At 38.3% G+C, this 26,788-nt stretch overlaps 2 protein-coding genes across 2 annotated transcripts in view; one reads left to right on the top strand and one right to left on the bottom strand.

Moving 5' to 3' along the window:
• The window catches only part of LOC101162184 (signal transducer and activator of transcription 5B-like), a 34,762-nt gene extending 13,975 nt beyond the window's left edge, over positions 1-20,787 (top strand). Inside the window, exons 3-20 of the mRNA XM_023956571.1 lie at positions 1,280-1,421; positions 2,185-2,265; positions 3,087-3,246; positions 4,178-4,278; positions 7,644-7,792; positions 8,566-8,682; positions 8,785-8,952; positions 14,180-14,267; positions 14,349-14,471; positions 15,036-15,128; positions 15,833-16,036; positions 16,104-16,198; positions 16,287-16,420; positions 17,213-17,362; positions 17,504-17,564; positions 18,893-18,973; positions 19,127-19,177; positions 19,279-20,787. Coding sequence (XP_023812339.1) covers positions 1,280-1,421; positions 2,185-2,265; positions 3,087-3,246; positions 4,178-4,278; positions 7,644-7,792; positions 8,566-8,682; positions 8,785-8,952; positions 14,180-14,267; positions 14,349-14,471; positions 15,036-15,128; positions 15,833-16,036; positions 16,104-16,198; positions 16,287-16,420; positions 17,213-17,362; positions 17,504-17,564; positions 18,893-18,973; positions 19,127-19,177; positions 19,279-19,318 — 2,038 coding nt within the window. The 3' untranslated portion in view covers positions 19,319-20,787. The remainder of the gene's footprint in view (positions 1-1,279; positions 1,422-2,184; positions 2,266-3,086; positions 3,247-4,177; positions 4,279-7,643; positions 7,793-8,565; positions 8,683-8,784; positions 8,953-14,179; positions 14,268-14,348; positions 14,472-15,035; positions 15,129-15,832; positions 16,037-16,103; positions 16,199-16,286; positions 16,421-17,212; positions 17,363-17,503; positions 17,565-18,892; positions 18,974-19,126; positions 19,178-19,278) is intronic.
• Positions 20,788-21,313: 526 nt separating this feature from the next.
• On the bottom strand, positions 21,314-24,652 carry LOC101161368 (lens fiber major intrinsic protein). The gene is made up of 4 exons (XM_004085122.3): positions 23,941-24,652; positions 23,517-23,681; positions 23,329-23,409; positions 21,314-23,235 (listed from the first exon to the last, which is right to left on the bottom strand). Exons 1-4 carry the CDS (start codon positions 24,298-24,300, stop codon positions 23,050-23,052), a joined length of 792 nt encoding a protein of 263 aa, XP_004085170.1. The 5' UTR covers positions 24,301-24,652; the 3' UTR covers positions 21,314-23,049.
• Positions 24,653-26,788: the final 2,136 nt, after the last annotated feature.

Here is a 26,788-nt window from a genome sequence, read left to right on the forward strand (position 1 = left end):
AAATTCATGTTTGAGGCAAAATCCAAAACCGCATGCAGAGCCTTGAACAGCCTTATGAACTAATGAACTGATGTCAACATGATTAATATAACCACACTGGCTTTAAAATCCTTGAGAGAAATCACTGTTGCTGAACACTGTTGCTGTATCAGGAAATGCAACTCGAAACTGTACTCCATGAAGAGGAAGTGACTTGTCAACAATGAGAAGAAACGTTGTGGGTTTCTTAGAGAAGGCTCATTTCACATAGACAGGAAAACAAGAAACATATAAAGCTACTGGGCTCATTTTAGAAAAGGAAAAGAAAGAAGATTTCAGGGCCAACAGCAGGAACTACAAATCCTTTATCTGCATTACATGTTCATTTCATTTTAAAAAAAAATTTGCTTTTCAACCCAATAAATGTCTGCTCAACCAATTAAGCAGATTTTGAAATTTTTTTTTATAAGATTGATCATAACTGACCCAAGACGATATAAAAAAAGGGTTTAATGTTCTTTTTATATGAAAGCAAATATAAAAAGATAGCGCTAGTCGTTTTTTTTACACTGGATAAAATACCAAAAAAAACGTTTATTTCTTGTTTTTTTAAATAAATTCTTGTCAAAAAAACAAAACACAGAATTTGTTTAATTTTTCTATTTGCATATTCGCAGTTGTATAACAATTTAAAAAAAATGACTATATTTATCAAACCAAAATTCAAAATCTCTAATTATTACCAATGTGCCGGCTTAGATTTCCCTAGTCAGTGGGGAAAAAAAGTGTACAAGATTTGCAATTTGGAGATGGTTTATTAAAAACACATCATATTGAGTTTGTTAAAAACCTTTTTGCAAAAATGCCAGCTACCATTTATTGATTCATTTACCGTAATTTAAAATTAAATGAATGTTTGGAAAGTGCTTTACGTTTCACTTTTGGGCAAGGAATTAAAAATTAACAAAAGCCAAAAACACTCAAACCCCCTTAATGTCCATATTTATGGCAAGATCAGGGGTGAATGCTCTGGAGAAAGGCTTTTAGACATCTAGAGGGTAAACATTAAAGCTACAAAGCTCTTTCAGAGTTTAGCAGTCTCACAGCTTCTGGGAAAAAGCTGTTCCCCGAACAGCTGTTCCTCCTATCCACACTTGTAAATAACTTTTGAAAAAGATGTCATTTTTTAACGTGTGGACTATTGCTTTTGAAATATAAAACCTATTTTAAGCATTCGTATTTCCAGATCTACATATGTTTAAATATGTGTGTGTTTGTGTGAACACGTGTGTGAACGCAGGGAGGACTACTCATTGACAAGGCCGGAGCTGGAGAATAATGCCCGTGAGCTTATGGACCAAACCAGGAGGGAGTTTCAGAATATTGCTCATCTACTCAATGTGGTGGAAAGGATAAAGCTGATACAGGTTGCCAGGCATATGGTACGTTTCTAGAGTTTCTAGAATTAGACACTTTTACTGTTATCCCTGTGTCAGCTTGAGGTTTGCTGTTGAATTGTACTTCCTTCCCTCAGAAACAGAACAAAAAACAAACAAACTGGGATTTCAATTATATAGAAAATGCTGCTACATATGGAGAAATGGCGGATACAAGGAGGATTTGCATAAATTCTACAACAGTAATGAGGAAAATATGGGAAAAGTTGCGGTCTTTAATCCAAACATTGAACAAACGGATTACCTGTTTGTTCATTTCTAACCAATAGCATCCTGATTTATTTAGGATTAATCAGGATGAATATTGAAAGGAAAAAAAATCTAATATTTATACACAACTGACTATAAAATGAGTGTTTGCCTTGGGTGTGGGCCGCACTGGTACAAGTACAAACGCTCCATTGTATCCCTATTTAAATGTTTGGGTGTAGGCCATGTTTTGGGACAGAATCTATGCAGATGTTTGTAAATGCCATTTTGAGTTTAACTAACTGAACACAAAGAGACAAATACAAAAAAATTACATTAAGAAGGATGAAATCAGAATGTTTGAACTCCTGTAGTATTAGCACGGTGGTCAAAAAAGTACAAAAACTACAGAGGAAACTAAATCAGACCACGAACAACGAATTAAATATTTTTGAATGTACTTCTTAAAATTCTGAATTGAACCGACCAGCTCTGAAAAAGTGAATAATGTTGTGTTAATCAGGTGATATTTAAAATATGTTGTGTTTTTCTATTTCAGGGTAACTATTCGTCCAATGCTCTCCAGTTTGTAGTACTGGTGAGGGACACACTGAGGAAAGAGAGAGAATTGATCAATTCGGTAAGCTTCTTTTAACATTTTGTTTTGTGTTTTTATGGTAAAGAAACACATGATTGTCAGGATTCCAAGCGTTTTTTACAAACAGTAAATACCCACAATCAAGTTGGCAAATCCATGTTTTGCACATATGTGTTCATACTTGATTATTTATGAGCAAAAGGTAATTTTGATTTTTTTTACTTTGGTGTTCCTGCTTGTTTAAAAAATCTAGGAATATATTTTTTCCTGGCTTGGCTTTCTAAAAGTATAAAGAGAGTATCATTTTTTTAATCTGCAAATTTAAAATCTCTTAAACTGAATATTCACAGGGGGGGGGGGGGGGGGGGGGTTGACAGCAATAAATGCTTTATCTGTTTGCATTTTTGGGATTTGAAAAAAAAAAATTGGGCTTGAATGACAATCTGTTCTTACAATGAGCTTTTTTCCCCTATGGGGCCATAAGTTAAGGGTCCATTCACTCAGCGCTGTCACTGTGACCCTGCCCACATTTATAAGTACTGCAACTTTTCTGCGTCAGCCTTCCTAAACAGGTGATTTAAATGCAAACAGGAATTTGCTTCATTTCTGCGTTTCGATTCTGCTTATGATTTCATGCATTATATATCTTTCTGTTATTAATAAAAAGTAAGAAATGCTTTAGTTGTTAAAATGCTCCGCCCAACACTTTTATTGCTATGCTACAAACGAAATAGTCATGTTTACATTGATGTCTGCCTTTCACACACTTTCTTGAAAGAAAAAAGAAACTTGAAGTGGAAAAACAAGACTAACCAGCATGATGATGTTTATAAAACTAATTTATTTCTGCTATATGTTTTTAGGCAGATCCTTCAAATTTCACCTTTCAAGTTCAGACCTACAACAATAAAGACATTACATTCCTGGAACACAAGGTGTCCGAGCTCATGAACCTCAGACAGGCAACACATCAGCATCAAGAGGAGCTCAACTGGGAGAGACAAAACCTCGAAACCATAGAAAGTAAATCTACTCCATTTCTTGTTTCAAACTTGGTTGTTTTTTAAATAATTTGCATTTAATGATGCACAGAATATTCTCCAAAAGTAAAGGATCTGGACAGCAGGCTGGCCAATTCAGTTCCCTGACTCTAAAAGGGAGACACCAATGTTACTTGGCCTTGTTCCAAAAGACTCTGTTTGAAAAAGGAGCATGCGCGTGATAAAGTTAGGATATTCAATGTGTATTTTGTAGCATTTTGGTGCATTTATGCACCAGCAAATTGTTTTTAAAAAATCGTACAGCGTGATTTCTGAATGTTTCTTCAGATTCTGTCTCTCACTGTGGAAATGCCCTATGAGGAAAATTTTAGACCCCTCCATGTTTTCTAAGTGGGAGAACTTGCTAAATCACAGGGTGATCAAATACTTATTGACCTCACTGTATATAAATGTACACAGAAAGACATAAACACATGGAAACACACATTCTCCTGTAAAAACACTCATTGGGTTGCTTTTAAATCTTAATCCAAACGCTCCCAAATGCACCCCCACACGATTCAAATTTATATTTATAAATATTTACAGATATATTACAGTTTATTGATGATATGTACATATCTATCAATAATCATATTTCTATATTTGTTATTTAACTCCTTTATGTTTGGACATTGCTTATTTTGTTTACAGAGGTTTCTGGAAGTTTCACTGGACTAATTGTTCATGGTATTTATTAGTAATTAGTAAACTTAAAAAAAATCCTTTTAAAAATACCTCTCACCCTTGTGCAACAAACCAAAGAAAAATGTTGTTTTTTTTATTCCCCCCCCCCCCCCCCCCCCCCCCAAAAGAAACCTTTACAAAAATGCCAGAAGTTTTCTTTTTGATTTCAGGAAATGCAACATTAAACGCTAACTAACATGCAACAATCTTTCTGTTTTCTTTAACAGAAAAGATTCGAGAGAAAGGAGACCCGGAGGACATCAAGAAGTCGGTGATAGTCAAACAGCACATCATGAAGCTGGAGTATGACATAGATCAATTGATAACAGTGAGCATCTGTCTACCACTATTTATTCAGATTTCTGAAAAAATAAGAGAATTTTTTCACAACAAATTTAAAAAAACAGCAGTTTTAGCTGTGTGGAACAGGTGTGGCTTTTATGCTACTCATAAATCCTTTAAAAATTGTCTCAAAAGTGTTCTACTGCTGTAGCTACAGCTGCCCAGGGGCAAACTGACAGTGGCGAGACCGTAGCGTCTAAGGCCGCTCTGACCATCACCATGACATTCATACACATTCACACACCAGTGGAGCCACACTGGAGGCAGGGAGGGTGAAGTGTCTTGCCCGAGGACACAACAGTTGACTGGGGGGGGGAGTGGGATCAATCCGCTGATCCTTCAATAATTGGCTGACCTGCTCAACCACGTGAGCCACTGCCACCCTAAGCATGTCTCCATGTCGGGGTTCATGACATCATTCCATTTTTTTGGTTGTTTTTTTAAGGAGGTACCACCATGTCCTTGTATCCCAGTTTGACGACTTGCTGTCCCGCATTAACCCAAGGAAAGAAAAAATAAAAACAAGAGAAACAAAGTTTAGGAGGAGAACAATCAGATTCTCCTCCATGTTTGTTTTGGACAGCACTTCTTTGGTTTTGCTGTCAGTAAATACTGATACACATGCCTACAGTCCCCTTTAGTGGTTGTTAGTGGGAAAAACTGCTAAAGAGCAATAACAAATATTTGAGCCTATTTGTGTTTTTATAAAAAATCACATATAGGCCGCATTTACACTGCAGGGGCCTCATTTATAAACGTTGCGTACGCACAAAAGAAGGCGTACGCCACTCTACGCAATAGTTGAGATTAATAAAAAGCAAACTTGACGGGAAAATGTGCGGTCCTTCACGCAAGCTCTGACCCAGGCGTACGCACAAAAACGGGTGAAATGAGAAACGGCGACACCGTCGGCAGATGGAACAAACACGTGAAAGTGAAAATGACAATACTGCCTCTCATAAATAACATGAAGACTTCACAAAGCAAGTCTTACAATTAACAGCCTACATGAACACCCGTTTGATCGATCAGCAGTGAAACAAACAAAAAAATTCAAACGAAAATTACAACATAAATTCAAATGAACACTTATTTGCAAAAAGAAAAGTGAAATATGTTCTGCAATATTGGCATTTTGTGCAATTCATCCTCATAAATAATATAGTTAACAGAACGAAATAATGTACAAAACTGATATTCCCGTCAATGTGTCCGTCTGGCGGAGCAGATATAGGTGCAATCAGACAGACAGATGAATAGATAGAGAGAGATGCATTAATTGTCCACTAGGGAAAGTTGTTTACATAGTAAAACATGTCTTCATAAGCTACAGAATTATGGTATTCATGCATATGCCTTTAGTTTGTTTTATTTTTGATAAAACAATGTATGGCGTGAGTCTCAACCATTCAGAAAACAACAAGAAATTACATTTGCGCTGAACAATTTCCCATTTCCACGTCGATTATTACCTTTAATTGCATCTGACAAGCTACATCTGTAGCTTGTCAGATGCAATTAAATGGATGGAAATAAAATGCCCCATCACAATGCGTAATGACGCACAATGGCTGATCTTGCGCTCTTAGAAGATGTGTCAAATGGAAGGATTCGGAGTGAACGCATCTTTAGACAGCAAGAAGACGTGCTGGCAAACGAGGACGACTGGCTTATGAGCCGGTTCCGACTTCCTCGAGCCGTCCTGTTGGACCTCTGCAGGCTTTTGGGGGTGTGTCACCCGGTGCATCTGGCGCGTCGGCGTCCCCCTGCGCCTCAGTCACCACTCCACTAAGGGATTCCCCAATTCTTGCCGCTTGTCTCTCATCAAGAGGGGTCAGCTCCGGTGTCCCCCCCGTGGCAGACACACTCTGGCGATGCAGCGCCAGACGTTTTTTTGCCTCGACTTTGATGTCCGACCATTTCTTTTTTATTTAACCACGGTCCGAGGTTGTGAGGCTACAGCATTTACGGCATCTGCCACCGTTTGCCACTCACGTGCCTTTTTGCCATTAGTAATGCCCACACTGTGCCCTCCAAACAACACTTTTCTCCTCTTTTCCACCTCGCCAACGATAAATTCTACTTCACATTGAGTGAAGTAACGTTTTTTTCATTTCTTCTCTGTGTTTGCCATGGTTTCGCAATCAATGAATATTCATTTGTGGGCGTTTCACGGACTATTTATGGGCAACTATGGGCGTTTCATGAAGCCGCAAAAGCTGCGCTGCATTTAGAATTGGTTGTGATTTATTAAGGGAAATATGCGTAGGATGTGCGTGCGCACGGTTTTATAAATCCGAATATTTCTGTGCGTACGCACGTCCTATGTTTCATCCGTACGCCACTTTTGACGCAAATCCTACGCAAAGTTTTATAAATGAGGCCCCAGGTCTTGATGCCCAAATCCGATTTTCTGACTACATCCGATTTTTTTGATGACCCGCTTACACCATCTTTTAAAAGTGACCCGTATCCGATTTTTGCATTCACACTATACAATGCTGAAACTATCAAACGTAGACGTTCTGAGGACTACGTAACCGTAACGTAGCAGCATTTCCGCCTTCCGCGGACCTGAGCCCTGACCGCACAGATTTAAAAAATTATGTGCGAGAAGGCCCTTAATAACAATAATAATTGTAATAAAAGCACATTTTGAAGATGCGTGTTGGTCCAAACTGCAAACGTTTAGCATGGTGAAACCCTCCCCTTTTGTTCTGTTTTTTTTTTTGTGTGTGACTGCGGTTGTCATGGAGGCAACGCAGCGACGAAAGGAGGTGTTGCCTTGGGCGCTCCTGGATGAGGCTGGACGGGGATGCGCAGGAGAGGAAAAAGAACGGATAGTCAGCTTATCCTTATGTGCTCTCTCGCTTACATGGCACACACAAATGCACGTATCCGATTCATATCCGATTTATTTCCACATATGAATGAGGCCTGTATCCGATCTGAGAAAATCGGAATCCACGCGCTTTTGTCCTGCTTACACGTTCACCGGTCATATCCGATCTGTGCCACATGAGAGGAAAAAATCGGAATTGGGTCACTTGAACCATGCAGTGTAAATGCGGCCATAGGGCTCTCCTGAGTATAAGTCGCACCCTTGTCCAATCTATGCAAAAAACTACAACTTATATTACGAAAAATACGGTAAATACTAAATCTTAATCAGAAAGGCACTACTTGTATTAAAATGCATGCATATTTTTTTAAATAGAATAATTGCATTGTAGTATACTTTTCCTTTTATTCTTTTTATGATCTGGAATTATACATAACTATTCTTATCCAGTAAATTCTTCTGTCGTTTCTACTAATGTGTGTAATGTGTCTTGATGCTTGTCATTGCAGAGACGTGCCAGGTGCCTGGATTCATGTGTGTCTGATCTACAAAATTGCCAAAGGGACTATTTAGGAAGCTTACAGGAGTGGAAGTATTCACAGCACAAGGCAGTGATAGGATTTCCCTTTGATTCTAACCTGCTTCCCCTACAGATGTGGTGAGATGTACCTCTTACTGCTGTTTTACTGTTTTCACATAGTTAATTGTTATTTTATTCAATGCAAGTAATTTTCTTTGCTTAAGATTCCTTGCTTATGTTCTCCTAAAGTTTAGTTTATAAAGATAAAGATACATCTTAATTGTCACTGCACAGTGAAACTTTGTACAAAGTATGACATTGAGAATCTGTCCCATATCAGTGCATTTACAGAAAAGAAAAAGAAGTAACTAAAAATTCATCTAAAAAAACAAATTGTTACAAATGACCGGGTGTTAGTGTTTTGCGTCAATTAACTAACTGTCCCTTAGTCTGTCCGTGCTCGCAGCACTCTGAATCAGACCCGGTGTCCTGGGTGTGTCCAATCCCTCAAGAGGCTGCATGCCCTCTTTAGACGGCGGGTGTTGTAGAGGTCCTTCAGGGAGGGAAGGGATTTTTCGGGCGGTGTTAATGACCCTCTGCAGTGCCTTTTTGTGTGCTGTGGTGCAGCTGGAGAACCACCCGGAGATGCAATATGTCAGCTCACTTTCAATGGAGCAGCGATAGAAGACAGTCAGCAGCTCCCGATGGGTCTTCCTGAGAATCCTCAGAAAGTGGAGACACTGTTAGACAGTTTAAACAGTTGTTTTAACAACACTCAAGTATTCATTATTCAAACTACTAATCTGTACTTATTACTTTTTTGCTTTTTTCAAATAGTGTCAGCGTAGTAACATTTGATAGATTCTAATTGTCGTATTCTGTACGTCTTTTTGCTTTTTACTCTTAATTAGGTCTGAGCAGCTACTCGGGATTAATGAGAGACTGAGACAAGAGTATATGCTGGTTGGAACACCAATTCCAGCCTGCAAGTTACAGCTGGAAACTCTTCTGCATTCTCTGATTGACAGGTAATATAGACTCACGCTCACTGAAAACTTAAAATAAAAGTTTCCACACTCATGACTCTGCCTTTTGGAGAAAGTCTTTTCTCATCAATGAAACTCTGTCAGCTCTCTGGTTGTGGAAAAACAACCTCCTCAGGTCATTAAGACTCAGTCCAAATTCTCCACCACTGTGAGATGTCTGTTGGGGGAGAAGGTGATGCCCGGAAAGCCTGTTGTGATAAAAGCGCAAATTGTCAATGAGCTACAAGCCAAAAATCTGGGAAATTTACACAGGTAAGGCAGAACATGAATTTTTCTGATTTATGGCTTTTAATAATTATTATCGTTTGAACACAGAGATTAATTATTGTGGTTAGCTTGCAAATGAAGACACGTAAATCCATCTTAAAAAAAATCCTTTGATGAACAAAAAATACTTCACAGATACTAACTATTATTTATTTTGTTAACCTTTTATTGTAAAAAAGTCAACAATTACAGTCCCACTCCAATAATTTTTGATCTATTGAAAAAGCATTCCCAGTTGTCTTTTAGTTAGGATTTAGGCAAAGTTAAAATTAAAGATGTTGTTTAACAGGACATAAGTTCTGCAGAGTTGCAGTGGTTCAGTAAAAACTCACATGTGAGTTGTGGCCGGTGTGGGTACCGGATGTTCTCGGGTTGCCGGATGTTCTCGGGGTCCTTCGGGGTCCTTCCAATGAGTTATTTCACTAGAGGAGACATCACGTGGTTCCTCATGGGAGGAGAGCACCGCCATCTTGGTGAGGTCAAGTTTTGAAGACCAAACCACTTTTTATAACATTTAATAAAGAGCTCTGTTTTTACTTTCAATCACTTCATTATATGAAAAAGAAGAATGGCTTGAAATTGCTTAGTTTTGTTCCGAATTACAAACTTCAAGAGTACCCCTAACTTAACTAGTATTAGACTATTTAGATTTTTTCTATGTTCCTTTATTTTATTTTACTTATGTTTTTATTTATTTGTGTGTTATGTTCATAGTTTCTTTTTTCCCCCTCTATTCTTTATTTTCTATGTTAATATGTTATGTTTGGCAATGGTGACTGATCTTCGAAGCAATATTCATTACATTGTTATTGTTCGTTGTTAACGTTAATGTCATTGTTAATGTATGATACCGCAATTGTCAATAAAGTTTAAAAAAAACTTAGCGACGTTAACTCATTGGTCGTGGCTATGAGGTTCCATTTGTGCCAAAAATCTGTTTTTGTGTCCACTGTCTATGTCTTTGGTCGTCTCACTTTGTCGTCAGGACTTAGCAACTGTTGCTACTGTCGATAGCTACTGTCGATAGCTACTGTCGATAGCTATTGTCGTTAGCTACTGTCGTTAGCTAGGGTGTTTGCTGCTGTCGTTAGCTACGACGTTTCCCCGTGTTTTGTCGTTAGATGTTCTCGTTTTTCAAATTTTGCCAAAGTCGTCAGAAAAGTCCTTTGTAAGGCCGGTAAATTTTTTCCTGTGCTACCACGGAACGAAAAAGAAATGTTTATCAAAGCAGACGTCAGGGTTAACCATGACAACACGTTTTTAAGATGAACTTTATTTTGATATTCCCTCAAACGCGTATTGCCAGAAAGGGGGGGGGGGGGGGGGGGGGGCTTGCATACAACGCTTGAAACGAAAACAAAGTGGCGCATTACCGCCACCACCTGATCTGGAGGCGAACTACTTCTATTTAACGCGGAGAATGACACATAATAAATATGAACATTTTACCAAGACTATTTATGAATGTGCTGTGTTCTGATCATGAAAAACGTGGTTGATTTATTAATAATAAAATTACAAACACATTGGTGTTGATTTAATGTATTTGTTCAGAAATAAACCCTCAAGTCATTAGTCCATGGCAATATTTATTTTTTTGCCGCTGAACGATTTACGGGGGCCTTGCAAGGAGGCCTTTAAAATATCTTTGATGAGTTACCTTCTCAAATTTTAGTGGGTCGAGTCACTAATTATGAATATAACAGTCGAAAACTGACTGGTTTTTGAGCTTTTCTTTTTAATCTATTTATGTGACCATGAGATGGCGCACTCGGGACCACATAAGGCTCTTATTAGCCCGTCTGATCCTCGTTTATCCATCAGATTTGTAACAACATATTTTATAAAGATCAGTCATTTTTCAAAATAATTTGAAATAATAGTTTCATCACAAGATTAAATTAAAGCCATACTCTAAATAACTTTAAACGGGAACGTGAAACCGTTGTACGCTGCACCCCCCCCCCCCCTTTCTGGCAGTGCGCGTTTGCAGGATTGTCAATAAAGTTTTTTTTTTTTTTAAAGTGTTTTGTTCCGTGATAATACGGGAAACAATTTATCGACCGTACAAAAGACTTCTCTGACGACCTTTGCAAAATTTGAAATACAGCAAGATCTAAGGACACGACATGGTGAAAGAACGTAGCAAACGACACTAGCAACGGTTGCTAAGGATCTTCCTGACGACACGTGAAACGACGTAGCTAACGACACTAGCAACGGTTGCTAAGGATCTTCCTGACGACATGGCGAGACGACGTAGCAAACGACACTAGCAACGGTTGCTAAGGATCTTCCTGACGCCGTAGTTAGACGACATGGGATAAGGACAATGACAAAGATAAAGTTTAAGGATAAAGCAAGCATATACATCACAAAGTTAATACAAAGTAATAATCAAAGAATCATGGGCATGCAGAAGATATTGCTTAGTAATACATAGACATAAACCAATGTAAAATGAACTCGTTCAATAGACATAGACAATGAGCCCAAAGCATAGACAGTGGACGCAAAAACACGATCAGTGGACATAGACAATGGACCAAAGACATAACAGTAGACGCAAAAACACATTTTGATATTTTTGGCACAAATGGAACCTCATACGTGGCAACTTACAGCCAATCAAATAGTGTGACGTCATCATTTATGAGGTTCCATTTGTGCCAAAAATATCAAAATGTGTTTTTGCGTCTACTGTTATGTCTTTGGACCATTGTCTATGTCTACTGATCGTGTTTTTGCGTCCACTGTCTATGCTTTGGGCTCATTGTCTATGTCTATTGAACGACTAAGCAATATCTTCTGCATGCCCATGATTCTTTGATTATTACTTTGTATTAACTTTGTGATGTATATGCTTGCTTTATCCTTAAACTTTATCTTTGTCATTGTCCTTATCCCATGTCGTCTAACTACGGCGTCAGGAAGATCCTTAGCAACCGTTGCTAGTGTCGTTTGCTACGTCGTCTCACCATGTCGTCAGGAAGATCCTTAGCAACCGTTGCTAGTGTCGTTAGCTACGTCGTTTCACGTGTCGTCAGGAAGATCCTTAGCAACCGTTGCTAGTGTCGTCTGCTACGTCGTTTCACGTGTCGTCAGGAAGATCCTTAGCAACCGTTGCTAGTGTCGTTTGCTACGTTCTTTCACCATGTCGTGTCCTTAGATCTTGCTGTATTTCAAATTTTGCAAAAGTCGTCAGAGAAGTCTTTTGTACGGTCGATAAATTGTTTCCCGTATTATCACGGAACAAAACACTTAAAAAAAAAAAAACCTTTATTGACAATCCTGCAAACGCGCACTGCCAGAAAGGGGGGGGGGGGGGGGGTGCAGCGTACAACGGTTTCACGTTCCCGTTTAAAGTTATTTAGAGTATGGCTTTAATTTAATCTTGTGATGAAACTATTATTTCAAATTATTTTGAAAAATGACTGATCTTTATAAAATATGTTGTTACAAATCTGATGGATAAACGAGGATCAGACGGGCTAATAAGAGCCTTATGTGGTCCCGAGTGCGCCATCTCATGGTCACATAAATAGATTAAAAAGAAAAGCTCAAAAACCAAACAGTTTTCGACTGTTATATTCATAATTAGTGACTCGACCCACTAAAATTTGAGAAGGTAACTCATCAAAGACATTTTAAAGGCCTCCTTGCAAGGCCCCCGTAAATCGTTCAGCGGCAAAAAAATAAATATTGCCATGGACTAATGACTTGAGGGTTTATTTCTGAACAAATACATTAAATCAACACCAATGTGTTTGTAATTTTATTATTAATAAATCAACCACGTTTTTCATGATCAGAACACAGCACATTCATAAATAGTCTTGGTAAAATTTTCATATTTATTATGTGTCATTCTCCGCGTTAAATAGAAGTAGTTCGCCTCCAGATCAGGTGGTGTGGTAATGCGCCACTTTGTTTTCGTTTCAAGCGTTGTATGCATGCCCCCCCCCCCCCTTTCTGGCAATACGCGTTTGAGGGAATATCAAAATAAAGTTCATCTTAAAAACGTGTTGTCATGGTTAACCCTGACGTCTGCTTTGATAAACATTTCTTTTTCGTTCCGTGGTAGTACAGGAAAAAATTTACCGGCCTTACAAAGGACTTTTCTGACGACTTTGGCAAAATTTGAAAAACGAGAACATCTCACGACAAAACACGGGGAAACGTCGTAGCTAACGACAGTAGCAAACACCGTAGCTAACGACAGTAGCTAACGACAATAGCTATCGACAGTAGCTAACGACAGTAGCAACGGTTGCTAAGTCCTGACGACAAAGTGAGACGACCAAAGACATAGACAGTGGACACAAAAACAGATTTTTGGCACAAATGGAACCTCATAATCATTGGTCGAAGGACCCCGAAGGACCCCGAGAATATCCGGCAACCCGAGAACATCTGGTACCCACACCGGGACTGTTGGCGCAGAGTAAGCCTCTGCTTATTTCCCATAATCCCTTTGTTCATGCTCTCTCCCGCTAACATACAGCCCCTCACAACCCCAAGCTAACTATAGCGGTGCAACACAAATGAAGAGCAGTACTGAAGCTATCCAGGCGTACAGTTTTGAGCCAGATGCTAGCTCTGATGAGGAAAACAAAGAAGTTAATGGATCTATTTGTCTACAAGCGGCTATTTCAGAATGGAGCGGAGCAGGGAGAGTTTGGCCTTCCCATTGCAATTTCTATATCACAGCAATTTTAAGTTTAACTTTCTTTTTTGTTTGTCCTACATCATGAGAAAATTGCCACTAAAACATGTTAGCATGTTAACACCTAAAACACAATTTTCTTTAAGGACACCAAATGCTGTTTTCATGAATATTTTGACATGCTCTTATTAATGTAAATAAGTCACTGACATGTTTGCTTGTCTGTCTGAACAGGATTCTTCTTTAGGGCTTTAATTGTTAATGCCAACAAATTTATGTTATTATGAACCTGACTTTCAGAAAGTCAGGAGATCACCGACTAAATACCATTTTATCCAAGCTATGTCTATTCTTTGATCTGGACTTCTCTAGAGTTTGCTGTTAAAGCCTTTTTTTAATGGTTCTTTATGGCTTGTATTCCTATGAACATTCAGAAGACCACCTTAGACAGAATGCGTCGGCAGTAAAGTTTCTGTATATATGCATAATGTGACTAACTGAAAACAAGGTTTTAAAAGAGAAAATAACAAAGCATGTTACCTGCAGTGACACTGTTGCAGAACTAATCAACAACCAGTCCATCCTGGAGAAACACCCAGGCAACAAAACAACATGTGCCACCTTTAGAAACATGGTAAGTGCTCTGTTGTCACTTCCAAACTTGACATTTCTTTTGACTACCTGTTAAATTTCACTTTAACCTTTGGTTCAACAGTCTGTCAGGAAAATAAAGCGAGCAGACAGAAAGGGATCTGAATCTGTGACAGAGGAGAAATTTGCAATCCTGTTCTCCACTGAGATCACCTACGTTGGCTGCGATACTTCATACCAGATACAGGTTTGGCTCCAAATGTGGTTTAGTCTCAAACTACATCCTGGCACTTAGTGGTAGGCCTGCACAATAAATTGCAAATGTATCGTCATCGCAAAATCAGCCTTTGCAATATATGCAAAAGATGGAATATAGCAAATGGTTACCTTAAATTTTTACACACATGCTTAGACAGAGAAACCATTATATATATATAAAAAAAAAGTAGAACTATACTTTCCTTAATTGTTGCTCATATTAGTCTTTGATTGCACATTGCAAATTTTTTCTCATATTGTGCAGCCCTGCCTAAATATGTTTTAAGGCTTCAAGTTTGTCATAGAGGACTATTGAAAACAGCAGCATATTAACAGTTGGTTGTAAATGATCAGAATAACAAAGTAATACGTAATTGTGTCTTTTAACACTTAAATAGTTAATTTATGCTTAATTGTGTTAATTGAGCATTATTTAACACTCATTAAGGGCCTCCTATTGTAAAGTGTTAACAATTATTTGCGTCATTGTTGTCTTTTAAAATTTCTTGTAATTTTGTTTAAAGACATCAACTTTTTGTATTTTTCACTGCAGATGATCTCTCTGCCAGTGGTCATCACTGTTCATGGCAGTCAAGATAGTAACGCTCTGGCCACCATTCTGTGGGACTGTGCATTTGCCAGACCGGTATGGTTTGATTTATTTTTTATTTACATGTTTTTTTATTTACACGTGAGGTCTCTTCCCTTTTTTGAGCACAGCAAGATTATTTTCACTTTATTTCTTTAATGTCTAGGAATTAAAATGGCCAGCCTAAATTTCAAATATGTCTGAAACCCTTCACAGCCATTGATTTCCTGTTTCATTGTAACAAAATAAAAAGTAAAATTTACAGAAACCATTTGATCTTTTAGGGCAAGTGTACTTCTTAATTCCTAGAACCCACAAAGAGAGCTCATTTGAGGAAATCATTAATTGCGGAGATTTATATAGGGAAGGCTAAAAACGCAATTTGTTCAGTTTTTTTTTTTTTACCTTGATTTTACGTCTTAGTTTATGTTCTTTGAGTGCATTTCATTTATTGTATTTTTTAAATTATTTTAATTAATTTTTAATCTTCATTTTTCTCCATTCCTTACAAAACTATTAACTTTAAATCTTTCCTTTTTTTTTTCTTTTACTACAGTTTTAGTTTTTGGATCGTCATCATTTATGCACAAATGTGTTCACATTTTCATGCTACCTTAAAATAATCCTCTTCATCTCAATTTTTTTTTTTTGTTGTAATTTAGTTTTATTTTTTCCTGTCTGTTTTTTTTTCAGTGTAGCTTTCAATCTTTCTATTGCTATTTAAATAAGCAAATGTAATGTTGTGACATTGTCATTTTTAGGACCGAGTGCCTTTTGCAGTGCCAGACTCCGTCTCCTGGAGAGAAATGTGCCAAACACTCAACTGTAAATTTACCTCAGAGGTCAACACACAGCACAATCTGGACAAGTTTAACCAGCACTTTCTGGCCCAGAAGATATTTGACAAACCGGATTTTAATGGAGACTTTAGTGAAATGATGGTTTCTTGGGCCCAGTTCAACAAGGTATGAAATATTTTCTCTGGCATAAACAAACTGTGAAAGTCAAAACTTATAGTCTATCCATTTATAGGAGGTTCTTCCTGGTAGATCATTCACTTTCTGGCAGTGGTTTGAAGGAGTGACTGAGCTGTCAAAGAAACATCTGAGGCCCTACTGGAGTGAAGGGTGGGAGTTAGTCCTTACTTTTTAAAAATAGAACTTGAATCTTGTGAGAGTCAATAAGAACTGTTTTCTATGATGTTTGTTTTTCTAGGCTGATATTTGGTTTCATTGGGAAGCACCATTTACACATGATACTTGCTGACCGCCCCAATGGAACATTCCTGCTTCGCTTCAGTGACTCTGAGATTGGAGGCATCACCATCGCTTATGTTTCTGCCTGTGAAAGTAAGGACTGAAAACTAGTTCTATGACTTTCTCCGCAGTCTGGGCTGTGCTGACCTAAAAATGTTTTACATATCAGATGTTTTAAAGATGTTTTAAAGAAAAGAAAACAAAACGTAATCACTTAAAAAAATATGTGAGAATGAAATGAATTGATAAGTTAGTCATCCAAAAAAATTACACCATCAAACTTTTTTGTTTAGCCTTGTTTAGCCTTTTAGTTTTAGAGTATTACCAATCCAATCGTTTTTAATCTACTTTATAGCATTCCCAGTGGTCTTTTATTTATGATTATGCTGTTTTTAGCCAAAATCTAAAAACCTGTGTCGTCTTCTAAGACAGTTTCTGCAGATCAGCAGTATTCATTAGAAATTGGCCTCTGAGTTGTGGTTCCATCATGAGAAAAATGTCACAACAACATATTTAAAAAACTGAACACACCATTTTCAGAGTGGATCTGTTTAAAGATCTGGTCTAAATCTTTTAGCTTTAAATTCAGCAATATATACAAAATATTCTAAATGTTTCAAGAACCTAAGAAATTCAATATTCTGAGGTCAAAAATACTTACACTTTGGAATTAAAGTCCAATTTCTAAGAAAAAGTATGAACTTCCCATTATCTTTTTTTCTTGTTCCTCCAACTGTTTTCTCTAGGACAGCCCTTTGAGAAGAAGAGAAAAAATAGAATCTCTTATGTCCATTACCACCTGTTTAGTGTTGAGGTCGTGTGAGGAATTTACAGCAGACCTCTTCCTGTTTTTTCATTTGATTTTCAATTTGTTTTTACTTCTAGCCGGTGGACAGAAAGTCCAAAATATCCAGCCTTTCAGCAAAAAGGATCTTGAGATCCGGAGCCTTGCTGACCGCATCAGGGACATCAATGAGATTTTATACCTGTACCCTAATGTAGGGAAGGATGAGGCTTTCGGAAAGTTCTACACAGGTGAGACCTTGCATGTAAGACATTATGTGTATATGATTTAGTTTGAAATTGTATTAATTGACACTAAATAGCTACATTTTACATTTATAATTTTCCCAAAAACTGTATGATTTAACTGTTTATTTGCATGTATTTCACCAGGGCCTCTTGTACCTCCTTCTGATGGCTACCTGCCTGCAACTCTTCATACTAAAGTTGGCTCGTAAGTAGCAATGTATAATATAAAAAATAAATTTTAAGTTCATCAATTAACAGTCACAACTTGCTAAATGTGTTGTGATGTGTGTGATATTGTCACGTGGGTCCAAAAAACTGTAAAATAATCTGTAATACCTTTTTTGATCAATTTTAAAGGATGAATTTAATTGTTTTAAAATTATCCAGTGAAGAGGGTGAACAACAGGCAGTTTACCAAGAATCGCCTTTTAGGTGAAGATTAGCCAGTGTCTCTGTTGCCTGACTTTGAATGAAGACCAAAAGAGCAGAGAATACAATTTGCAGTGATAGTTTGTGTAAGAGAGGTTTGTGATAAAACGCAGGCCACTGTGATAAACTGTGTCCAGACCAGGGAAAGCTGAAGAGTCAACGTTCATATAAGGAATGTCTCTATAGTCCATAAATTGTGAGGAAGGTGCACTGAACAAGCCTATTCCTCACACTCTGTGTTCAGACAAGATTTGTTTCTGTTATGCTGCATTCATACCAGACATGATTTGCGCATCAAATTCACGCCTTGACACCCCGGCCACAGAGCAACTACCAACATTTTTCTGGACTTCATTCATTTCCACATTATGGAAAACATGGATGATGTTGAGCGAGTAGTTTGGGTTGATATGTTTGAGGAGCTCTGCAGAGGCGCCGGCAAGCACGTGGCCATGTCTGGGTTCACTAGATCCTTCAAAGTCTCTACTGGTGCACCTCACTCCTGCTGGCCCTCCCGCGGGTACGGTTGTAACGGGCTCGATTGTTGGTGACCTGTCCAGTGTGTATCCCGCCTTTGCCCAACAGTAACTGGGACAGTCTCCAGCAACCCCACAGCCCCAGCGGGTTAAGAAAATGGATTGGCGTTCAGGATGGAAATCCTCTCCTTGAGCAGCCATATTAGATTAATTTTTCTACCCTTTGATCGAGTCACTGAAAATGTCACATACCCAAAGCTGAGTCCCTGATTTCGCTGCGCCACTGCCGAGGCCCAAATCACCCAGCAGGACCTCAGATCGCATCTGTACGTTGACTAAACATGGAAAATCTACGCTAATTGCGTCTGATGTGAATGCAGCATAATAGAAACCCAGGAGTGCCTTTCACTTTGTTAACAATAGTCAATGTGAGCGGTAAATGGCAGCTTTTCATCAACCCACACACCCAGATATTTACAGGTAGATCATTTTCAATTTCCACCCCTTCCAATGTGTGAATGTCAGCCTTCTGTGCATCATGTGGAAACCTGGAAAATATAATAAATTTGGTCTTTCTTTTTATCTCACTTAATTATTTCTATTTTTTCCACATTTTTATGTATTGCAGGGAAGCAACTGCTGCCCCTCCCCTTTTTCCGATTAATCCGGTTACTCCAATAATTACAGATCCTGAACCCATTCTTGACTTGTAAGTCTTGACTCTACCTTTTTTTCTGTCATTATTCAATGCTGTGAATTGTCAATTGGGAATTATTAAGCCCACATCTGGTCATTTGAACATGCTTTAGTTCATCTTAAAAGGTGTTTTTGGCAACAGTGTGATCCTTTTTGTTTCTTTTAGACCAGATTTGGACCCACTGTATCAAGATTTTGAGGAATTTGTGCTGAGCGTGTAAGTTTTTTTCTCTGAATATTTGTGCAAGAAAGTTAATTGTCATATTTGAAAGTTTAGTCCTGACCCTATGAATGTGATGAATGTGTTTTTTCTTCTAGCCCTCCAAATGGCGCTACAATGGATATGTTGGAAGACTAAACAGGAGGCTGATCTCCTCAAGTCTGGACTGTGGACAACTTACATCTAGAGCTTGATCTGTTTTAAAAAACACAAAAACAAAAAACAAGCTTTCTGGGTCTGAATACAGTAAGATGGTGCAACATGAATGCAGGAAATAATTTCAAAGACACCTTACTGTGCACTTATGATGTGGCCTTTGAAGACAAGGTCTTTAGACAACAGAGTGGGGACAATTTTAATCATTTTCTTTTAACTTGTATTCAGTTAAACAAATACAATACTGTACCGCATTCGGGAACGTCTTCTGCATACATGTTTTGTCTTCGTTGTTTCTGGGTAGTAAGGTACAGTTGTGTTTTCCTGGTACTTTTTTGATTTTAAAATTTTCCTTTCTACATAAAGAGCTTGTTGTATGTTCAGTCATACTTAAGTTCAGTCATGCCAGTCGACCAAAATTTAATGGTAAATTTGGTTTCTTCATTAATGTGGCATGTTGCAACCCTTGGGAACAAAGGGATTTTTGCATCACTTTTGTCTGGGGAAAAAAACACAACAGTGATGGACAGTTTTATTTCAGTAAGAAGCAAGTGTAGCACAGATGTTGGAATGGGTCAGAATAAAAACTCCTTTATTTTGTTTTATCATATTTTGTCTCTACGTGATTATCCTAGGTTTATTTTTTCCTGTTGTTTCTGTTGTATTCCTATAAGTAAAATGTCACTTGTTAAGGTTTTTATTTTCACTCTAATGATCTTTACCACAAACACAAACAAAAGACTGAAAAAGGATATGTGAAAGACAAAATTAGCTCAAAAATCAAGTCAGTGTACATGCTCAAAGCTTCATTCTTAGATGGGTGTACAGGGATATTATGCTATTTGTTATTAAGTGGAATAAATGTTCTTTACCTTTAGTTGACTTGATCATCTGCATCTGAATACATAAGAAAAGCAGATTTTTTTTTGTCATGTACAAAAAACAGTGGCTTTGCACCACCTACAGTGCTGTGCATGTTAACAGTGTCGCAGCTTGTGGAATGTTCTATATTGCATGCATGCTTTGTTTGGTTTTTGTCAGTTCATGATAAGTAACTGCTATGTTACTACAGTACCACAAAAAATGTAACAATTAACCGCGATGCAAAAAACAAAAAAATTCAGATTGGTTTATGGAAATGTTAGTTTTTGGGTTGTGAATATAAAATCCACTCTTATCCAGGTTGTGGTGCACTTTATACACATTTTAAACAACCAAAAAATGAAATCTAATCAGCACAATTTTTTTATTTCTGTAAATGATCCAGCTAGTCATATGATATGTTAAATTGGTCAGTGCACTTCATGCACATTGATGTGTAAACCCCTTATATCTTTAAAGTGACTGTAAAATGTTTTGGAGCATCTGTGAGGTGCATGAAGGCATATAAATGTGACTGGCATTACTTACATAATCCTTTCAGCAATCTATTAAACCTGTCAGGCAAGACATTCTCATGGATTGCATCATATACTACCCTTTTACATCCAGTTAATAAATATCCACAGTCAAAATTTTATTTTGAAAACAAGTACATCAAAAGCTTTTCAAAAACATTTTAAAATCCAAATCTGAGGAAGTCACACTGAAAGATGCAGAGATAAAAGAATGAGAATCAGCTTATAATTCTGGTTTATAAACCGCCTCTGTGGAGATTAAAAAAAGTAACCGTTTTTTTGTTTGCCTTAATATGGTTATTCCAACAGAAGGGAAATGTTCCTTCATAACAGCACAACAAGGCTGCCTAAAGGACAGCAAAAGGAAGAGATGGAGCTTAAAGTTACATTTTGGATATGTAGACTGATGGGGAAAGACCTCCTCACAAGAGTAAACGCTCCAAGGAATTTAGCCACCAAACCCTGACCTCAAATCTTGAAGCTGGAAATGTTTTGCATTGAAAATCATCTTTGACCTTAAAGCAACAACTCGGGGAAAAAAATGCATCAGCTGTTAGCTAATGCCAGGAAGAAGCCAACACACCTTTTGCACTCTTTTATTTTTAACCTCGAGTTGAAGTAAAGAGACTCTTCAGTCATGTCAAACAACACAATCCAGCGAGGAAACATTGTTTCTTTAAACAGCTTTTTTTCCATGTCAGGCACGCAGAAAGAAAAGCAAACCAGCTATTACACACCTGTACATGAACTTGCTGCTCTAAAGCTTTGATGGAAAAAAAAGAAAAGTTGGAATTTTTTCAAAATCACAATCTAACAAAAATACTTGAAAAGTTATCAAAATATGGATATAAACTACAGATTCCCACTTATAACAGATGTTTGGGTGCAATGATACAACTTTCAACAATGACAATGGAATACTGAACTCAGAATAGATCTGATGTGTGTTTGTTTTCTAATTTCAAATATTAATATCTAATTAATATTATTTAGCCCTACTAGAGAATCCTTTACTCTTCATATTGCAAGGCAAGAGCCCATTTAGTCTTTTTTTAATGTGAAAAGCAAAGATGAAATCTCCAACCCTTTTACTTGTACACGCAGCAGCAGGTTGTGTGATTACCGGCAAGCAGCTTTTGCTGGAAGATTTCAGTAGGAGGGTACAAAAGAAGGACAAACTGAACAGAGACGGTGAACGCAATGACAAGAAGGGGAGTTACTTTTGAGTTATGTAAAGATCGCAACAGAAAAAGAGACAAATTCAGCACAAGTGGTCATTAAGAGCCCAAATCCAGAGGAGAGATTTCCATCCCATTTTGTCACCTTATTGCATTTATGAAAAAAACTAAACTACACTCTGAAAGAAGCCAAGCAGTAGTGCGTTCAAAACTGGTATGAAGGGATCTTCTTGACCTGGTATTAGTATGACGGCTAAAATTCTTTCTATAAGAAACAAAAGTGGGCTTATTTCAAACATAAAAACTTTTTTTTCTTTCTTTTTTGCATTGAGCTTTTACATGTCCAGTGAGGTTAAGAACACATGAGAATATTTTACTAAAGAAGCTTGCAAAATAACTAAAACAAAAAGTAAAAAAAAAAAGATTGTGGCAATGCAATGATTAAATTTAAAAATCATCAATAAAATAAAATAAAAAGTATTCAGTCACCCAGCCGCGCAGACATGCAGGCACACTCAGCTGCTCTCACTCTCCATCAAACGCGCATGCATGCTCACTTAAACCTAAAGAAAAAGATACAAGCTAAATGAATCCCTGTAAAATACAAAACCGACACACGAAATTTACCCAAAGGTCATGAAACACAAAGTTGGAGAGATCACACGGGATCAAAATGGAAAAGCATGCAGAAGTCCACTGTTCTAATGTAGCTTCACTCCCAGCAGACTACAAAATAGAAGAAAAAAAACATAAAGAGAAAGATAAAGGGAAGGAGCGATGGGAGGATTGGCCCCGTCCTGTACAGTTTTAGCCACCTGGTCAGCCTGGAGTGATCGACTCCCTACGTCAGAGTTCCCAGCATGCATTCCTCAGTGGCAAGTTTCTTCAACCTCATCCTCCATTTACAGGTTGAGAGGAGACTGTGTAACGAGGAATTTAAAGAAAGATGGGCATCCCATTACTGCAGGTCCAGAAAAAAGTAGAAGAGCAAAGATGATTGAGATCTGTGTTAGTGTGAGGAATGGGAGGAAGGTATGTGTGTGAAAACTGTGTAAGGCACGAGGATGGGCGAAGAACTGAGGGTGCAGAAGGAGAGATGATGGGTGCAGGATGGGGTGTCAGAAAACCTCCTGTGGGCTTATAGAGCCTGTGTTTTCAGCTCAATGGGCTCTCCTCTGGTTTCCTGCTGGCCCTCAGGCTCTGCGGGTTGGGCACCCTTCAGGGTGGCGAGTCTCTCAGCGAGGCCACGCATGCGTGGGAACAGCAAAAAGTCATACAGCAGGGCCCCTATAGCAGCACCAATCATTGGTCCCACCCAGTATACCTGAAGAAGATAGGGGGCAGTGACATGTTTACTCCATGACAACAGTTTATTGATGATTTCTGCTTATATTTAGTGTAAAATAGCAGATCTTACCCAGTGGTTAACAAAATTCCTAATCAGAACAGCAGGGGCAAAAGACCTCGCCGGGTTCATTCCAGCTCCAGTATAGTACATCTGAGTAGTAGAATGAGGACATTTTTGGGAAAAGGCAAAAAGAATTGATGACAACTGCACATAAAACAAGAATAGCTCCAAATTTCTGCACTTTGATTGTCTCTTACCCCAAGAAGATGCCCTATAAGTACAGAGAAGCCAATTGCCAGAGCTGCTGAGCCGAGGCGCCCATTGCGCCTCTCATCTGTCACAGCAAAGACGCAGACAACCAGCTGGAGCGTCAGAAAAATCTCTATTGTTGTAGCCATGCCCAGGCTGACACCTGGCTGCAGCTGGGATGAAAAAGAGAAATCAGAGGGAAAAGGGGGAGCTCGTAAATTCACAGACTTGGATCGGAGAGTTGAAATGCTGTTTTTCCAGCAGCGTTTTCATTCTGCTTTTCAGAGTTTATTCACTGCCTCTCCCACCATATTTATATAAATTACTTAACTTATTGGCAACTAACTTTACAAAGACACTAAGTTGCACAGACATTAATACAAGACAATTGTAAGATTCTAATATTGGATAGATTAAGTTAATCTGTCTTACTGTGTTCAGTGCCAGGTTTCCCCTCATGTTGTTCGGCGTGACTCCGTACAGCACAGCGGCACCAGCCAGTGCACCGAGACACTGGGCCACAATGTAGAAGAAAGCACGGAAAAGGGACATCTGCGATCCGATCAGATAGGCAAAGGTCACGGCTGGGTTGATGTGTCCTCCGCTGATGTGACCGATGGACTGGATGAAGGTGGCGGCTGCCAGCCCAAAGCAAAAGGCGACATGAAGAACGTTATGGGGCCCTGTGGTCCAGCGGAGAGCTGCCCCCAGCCCAAAGAATACAAAGAACATGGTGCCGTAGAACTCCGCAAACACTGCCCGCCAGAAGGACATTGACCTGAACTCCCACATTGCGGCACAAGGTCAAAAGTTACTTCTACAAAATGGAGGGTAAAAAGAAAATGGACAGAAAAAAGAAGGTAGCAACTACAAGGAGGAGGCGTTTCCCCACCAAATAACTTTTTCTACAAAGCAAATAACATAAAATCAACTCAAACAATTTGTCTAAAGCTTAATGTTAAAACATAAAGCTGCTCAACAAGCCTAAAACTCTGTGATTTCTGTCATAGAAAGCTCCTGCGTGGAGCAGAACGCCAGTCTCTGTGCATCTATGTGTCAGCCACGCTGGTTTTTCAGTCAAGGAACATGAATAAACAAATGTTTAGCATGTCCTGCAGACATTCAGCCTCTTTATCAGAGCAGAGGGGGCTCAAAGGCCTTTTTATAACACCCCAGAACCACTATGGTGCCACAGAGCCCAGGGGTGGGGTCAGTGCACAATGCATCAAATCAAAACAAAGTAATTTAACCCTTCTCCTGCCTTCACCTCTCTCTGTGTTTAAAAGAGTATTAAATAAAGACAAATGTGCTGTGGAAGCAAAAAAGCAACAGAATTGTGAGATAAACCTTCAAATTGTTCCTTTGGTCCACTCGAAAAGAGCAACAGTGAAAAAGCAAAACAAAAATTATGGATAGAGACATTAGCTTTAGTTGCATTTTCCTCCGTAGTATTGTTTAAATATATTTTGAAAAATATTTTTTCCTTTAATTCTTGTTGAATTTCTGTGGGGAGATGTAACAGGTTAGGGAACTGAGAATCTTGTTTAGTCATCAAAAGGAAACAGGTCTGAAAATGAAACTTCCCCTTTTAGACAGTTCTATGTTTCCTTCTGTTGAGGAGAAAAAAAACTGTAGCATGTGGTTGACAGATCGTGTGCAGATTAAAGTGAGACACAACAAACTTTCCCACAGATACCAATGACGCCAAAACACTCCCGTTTGTCCTATTCCATCGATTGTGATTCATAATTAGCATTTTCCTAAATCAAACCCCCTGATCTTTAAAGCTCTTCTATCTGAGCTACTCCTCTTGTGCTTAGGTTGTGACAAACAGGGAGTACAGGATAGATACTGTACATTCTGGGTGGGTTTGGAGGCTTGGCAGGAATAATGCAGTGGAAAGCCCACGGTTACAGAGGAAGATGGGAGAGCAGGCCTGGCATTGAGCAACGGCACTGGAGCATCATGCTGACAGGAGCAGCCACAGGGATTGCCACAGCTCTCTGAAAGGTTTATGCTGAGCTCACCAGCTTTGGTCTTTTCATGCACTGAAACAAAAGCGATGGCGGTTACTGTTTCTGTTAGTTTCTATGATCTGTGAACTTGCTGTCAATGTTGAATCTGTCATTTCCCTTTTTTTTTATCTGGCAGGATCAACATCTATTTTTTTGCTTCATGCAAAAAAAAAAAAAAAAAAAGAAAAAAAAAAGGTCAGGAGTGCTAAAGTGAAAGCAAAAGTTAAAGAAAAACAAGATCTGTAATTTACAAAAGGTTTTAACCTTTTTTATCTAACTTATTTATCTCTTTAAAAGTAAATTTCTGGAGACAAAACTTTACTGACAAAACTAACTTTATTGATGTGATTTGAACACTATTAGTTCGGCCGTTGGTGCGTCTCTATTGTGACGAGCATTATGCCGTCCTCGTGACTTCAAAAGCCATCTATTGTACATATAAGCCTACAATTTAGTTTGACAGAGATGGGTGTTAAAAAGCTGCTTGCTTCGGGTTTTCCTGCTATCTAAATCCAGACTGCTGACACATTCATAACATGCAGGCTCTAAGCATCTCCCCGTGGATTAGATGTTCTTGCACATGCTGAAAACATGCACTGCAGAACACAAGGGGGTACAAGACTTCCTATTGAAGTAGAAATGTTTTACTGAGAAAATGGGTAAAGTTTTCACTGTTTTTTTTTTTTTCATTTTTTCATTTTGGCAATTTTACACCAATAATTTATCAATTTAGGAACAATTTATTTTGGCAATTCTGGATGTCTAAGTGTACAGAACTAAATTCTGGCTAAAAACTCTTAATAACTTCAAATGTGCATTAAAATGCAAAATGAATGTGCTAATTTAGTTCATCTTTTGTGACTAGCTTTGACACCCGATCTCATAACCGTGAAGACGATGCAGAGTTGTGATGCTCATTACACAAGAGGTTTCAATTAAAGCGGCCATTATGTGAAAATGTTGCATGTTCTGAGTTCGATTACAGAGGTTGCATGAATCAAAGGGGAATTTCAGGGTTTTATTTCCCTTTTATGCTCCCTGTGAAAGCATAGAAGAAATGAGACGCTTCTGAAAAACCCTACACTGACAAGAAGCCCTCAGATCAGCAGAGATCCAGACATTTCACATCATTTCCATGTCAGACCTAATATCCTTCAGCACAACTTTACTAAAGTCTATTAATAAAAAGCTTCAAAATGTTTTAAAACATGACAGATTACAAAGCCTGCACTCTACGCAGACCTCAGGCATTGTCAAAGTTACCA

This window comes from Oryzias latipes, chromosome 7 (genome assembly GCF_002234675.1).
Source record: "Oryzias latipes chromosome 7, ASM223467v1".
NCBI lineage: Eukaryota > Metazoa > Chordata > Actinopteri > Beloniformes > Adrianichthyidae > Oryzias > Oryzias latipes.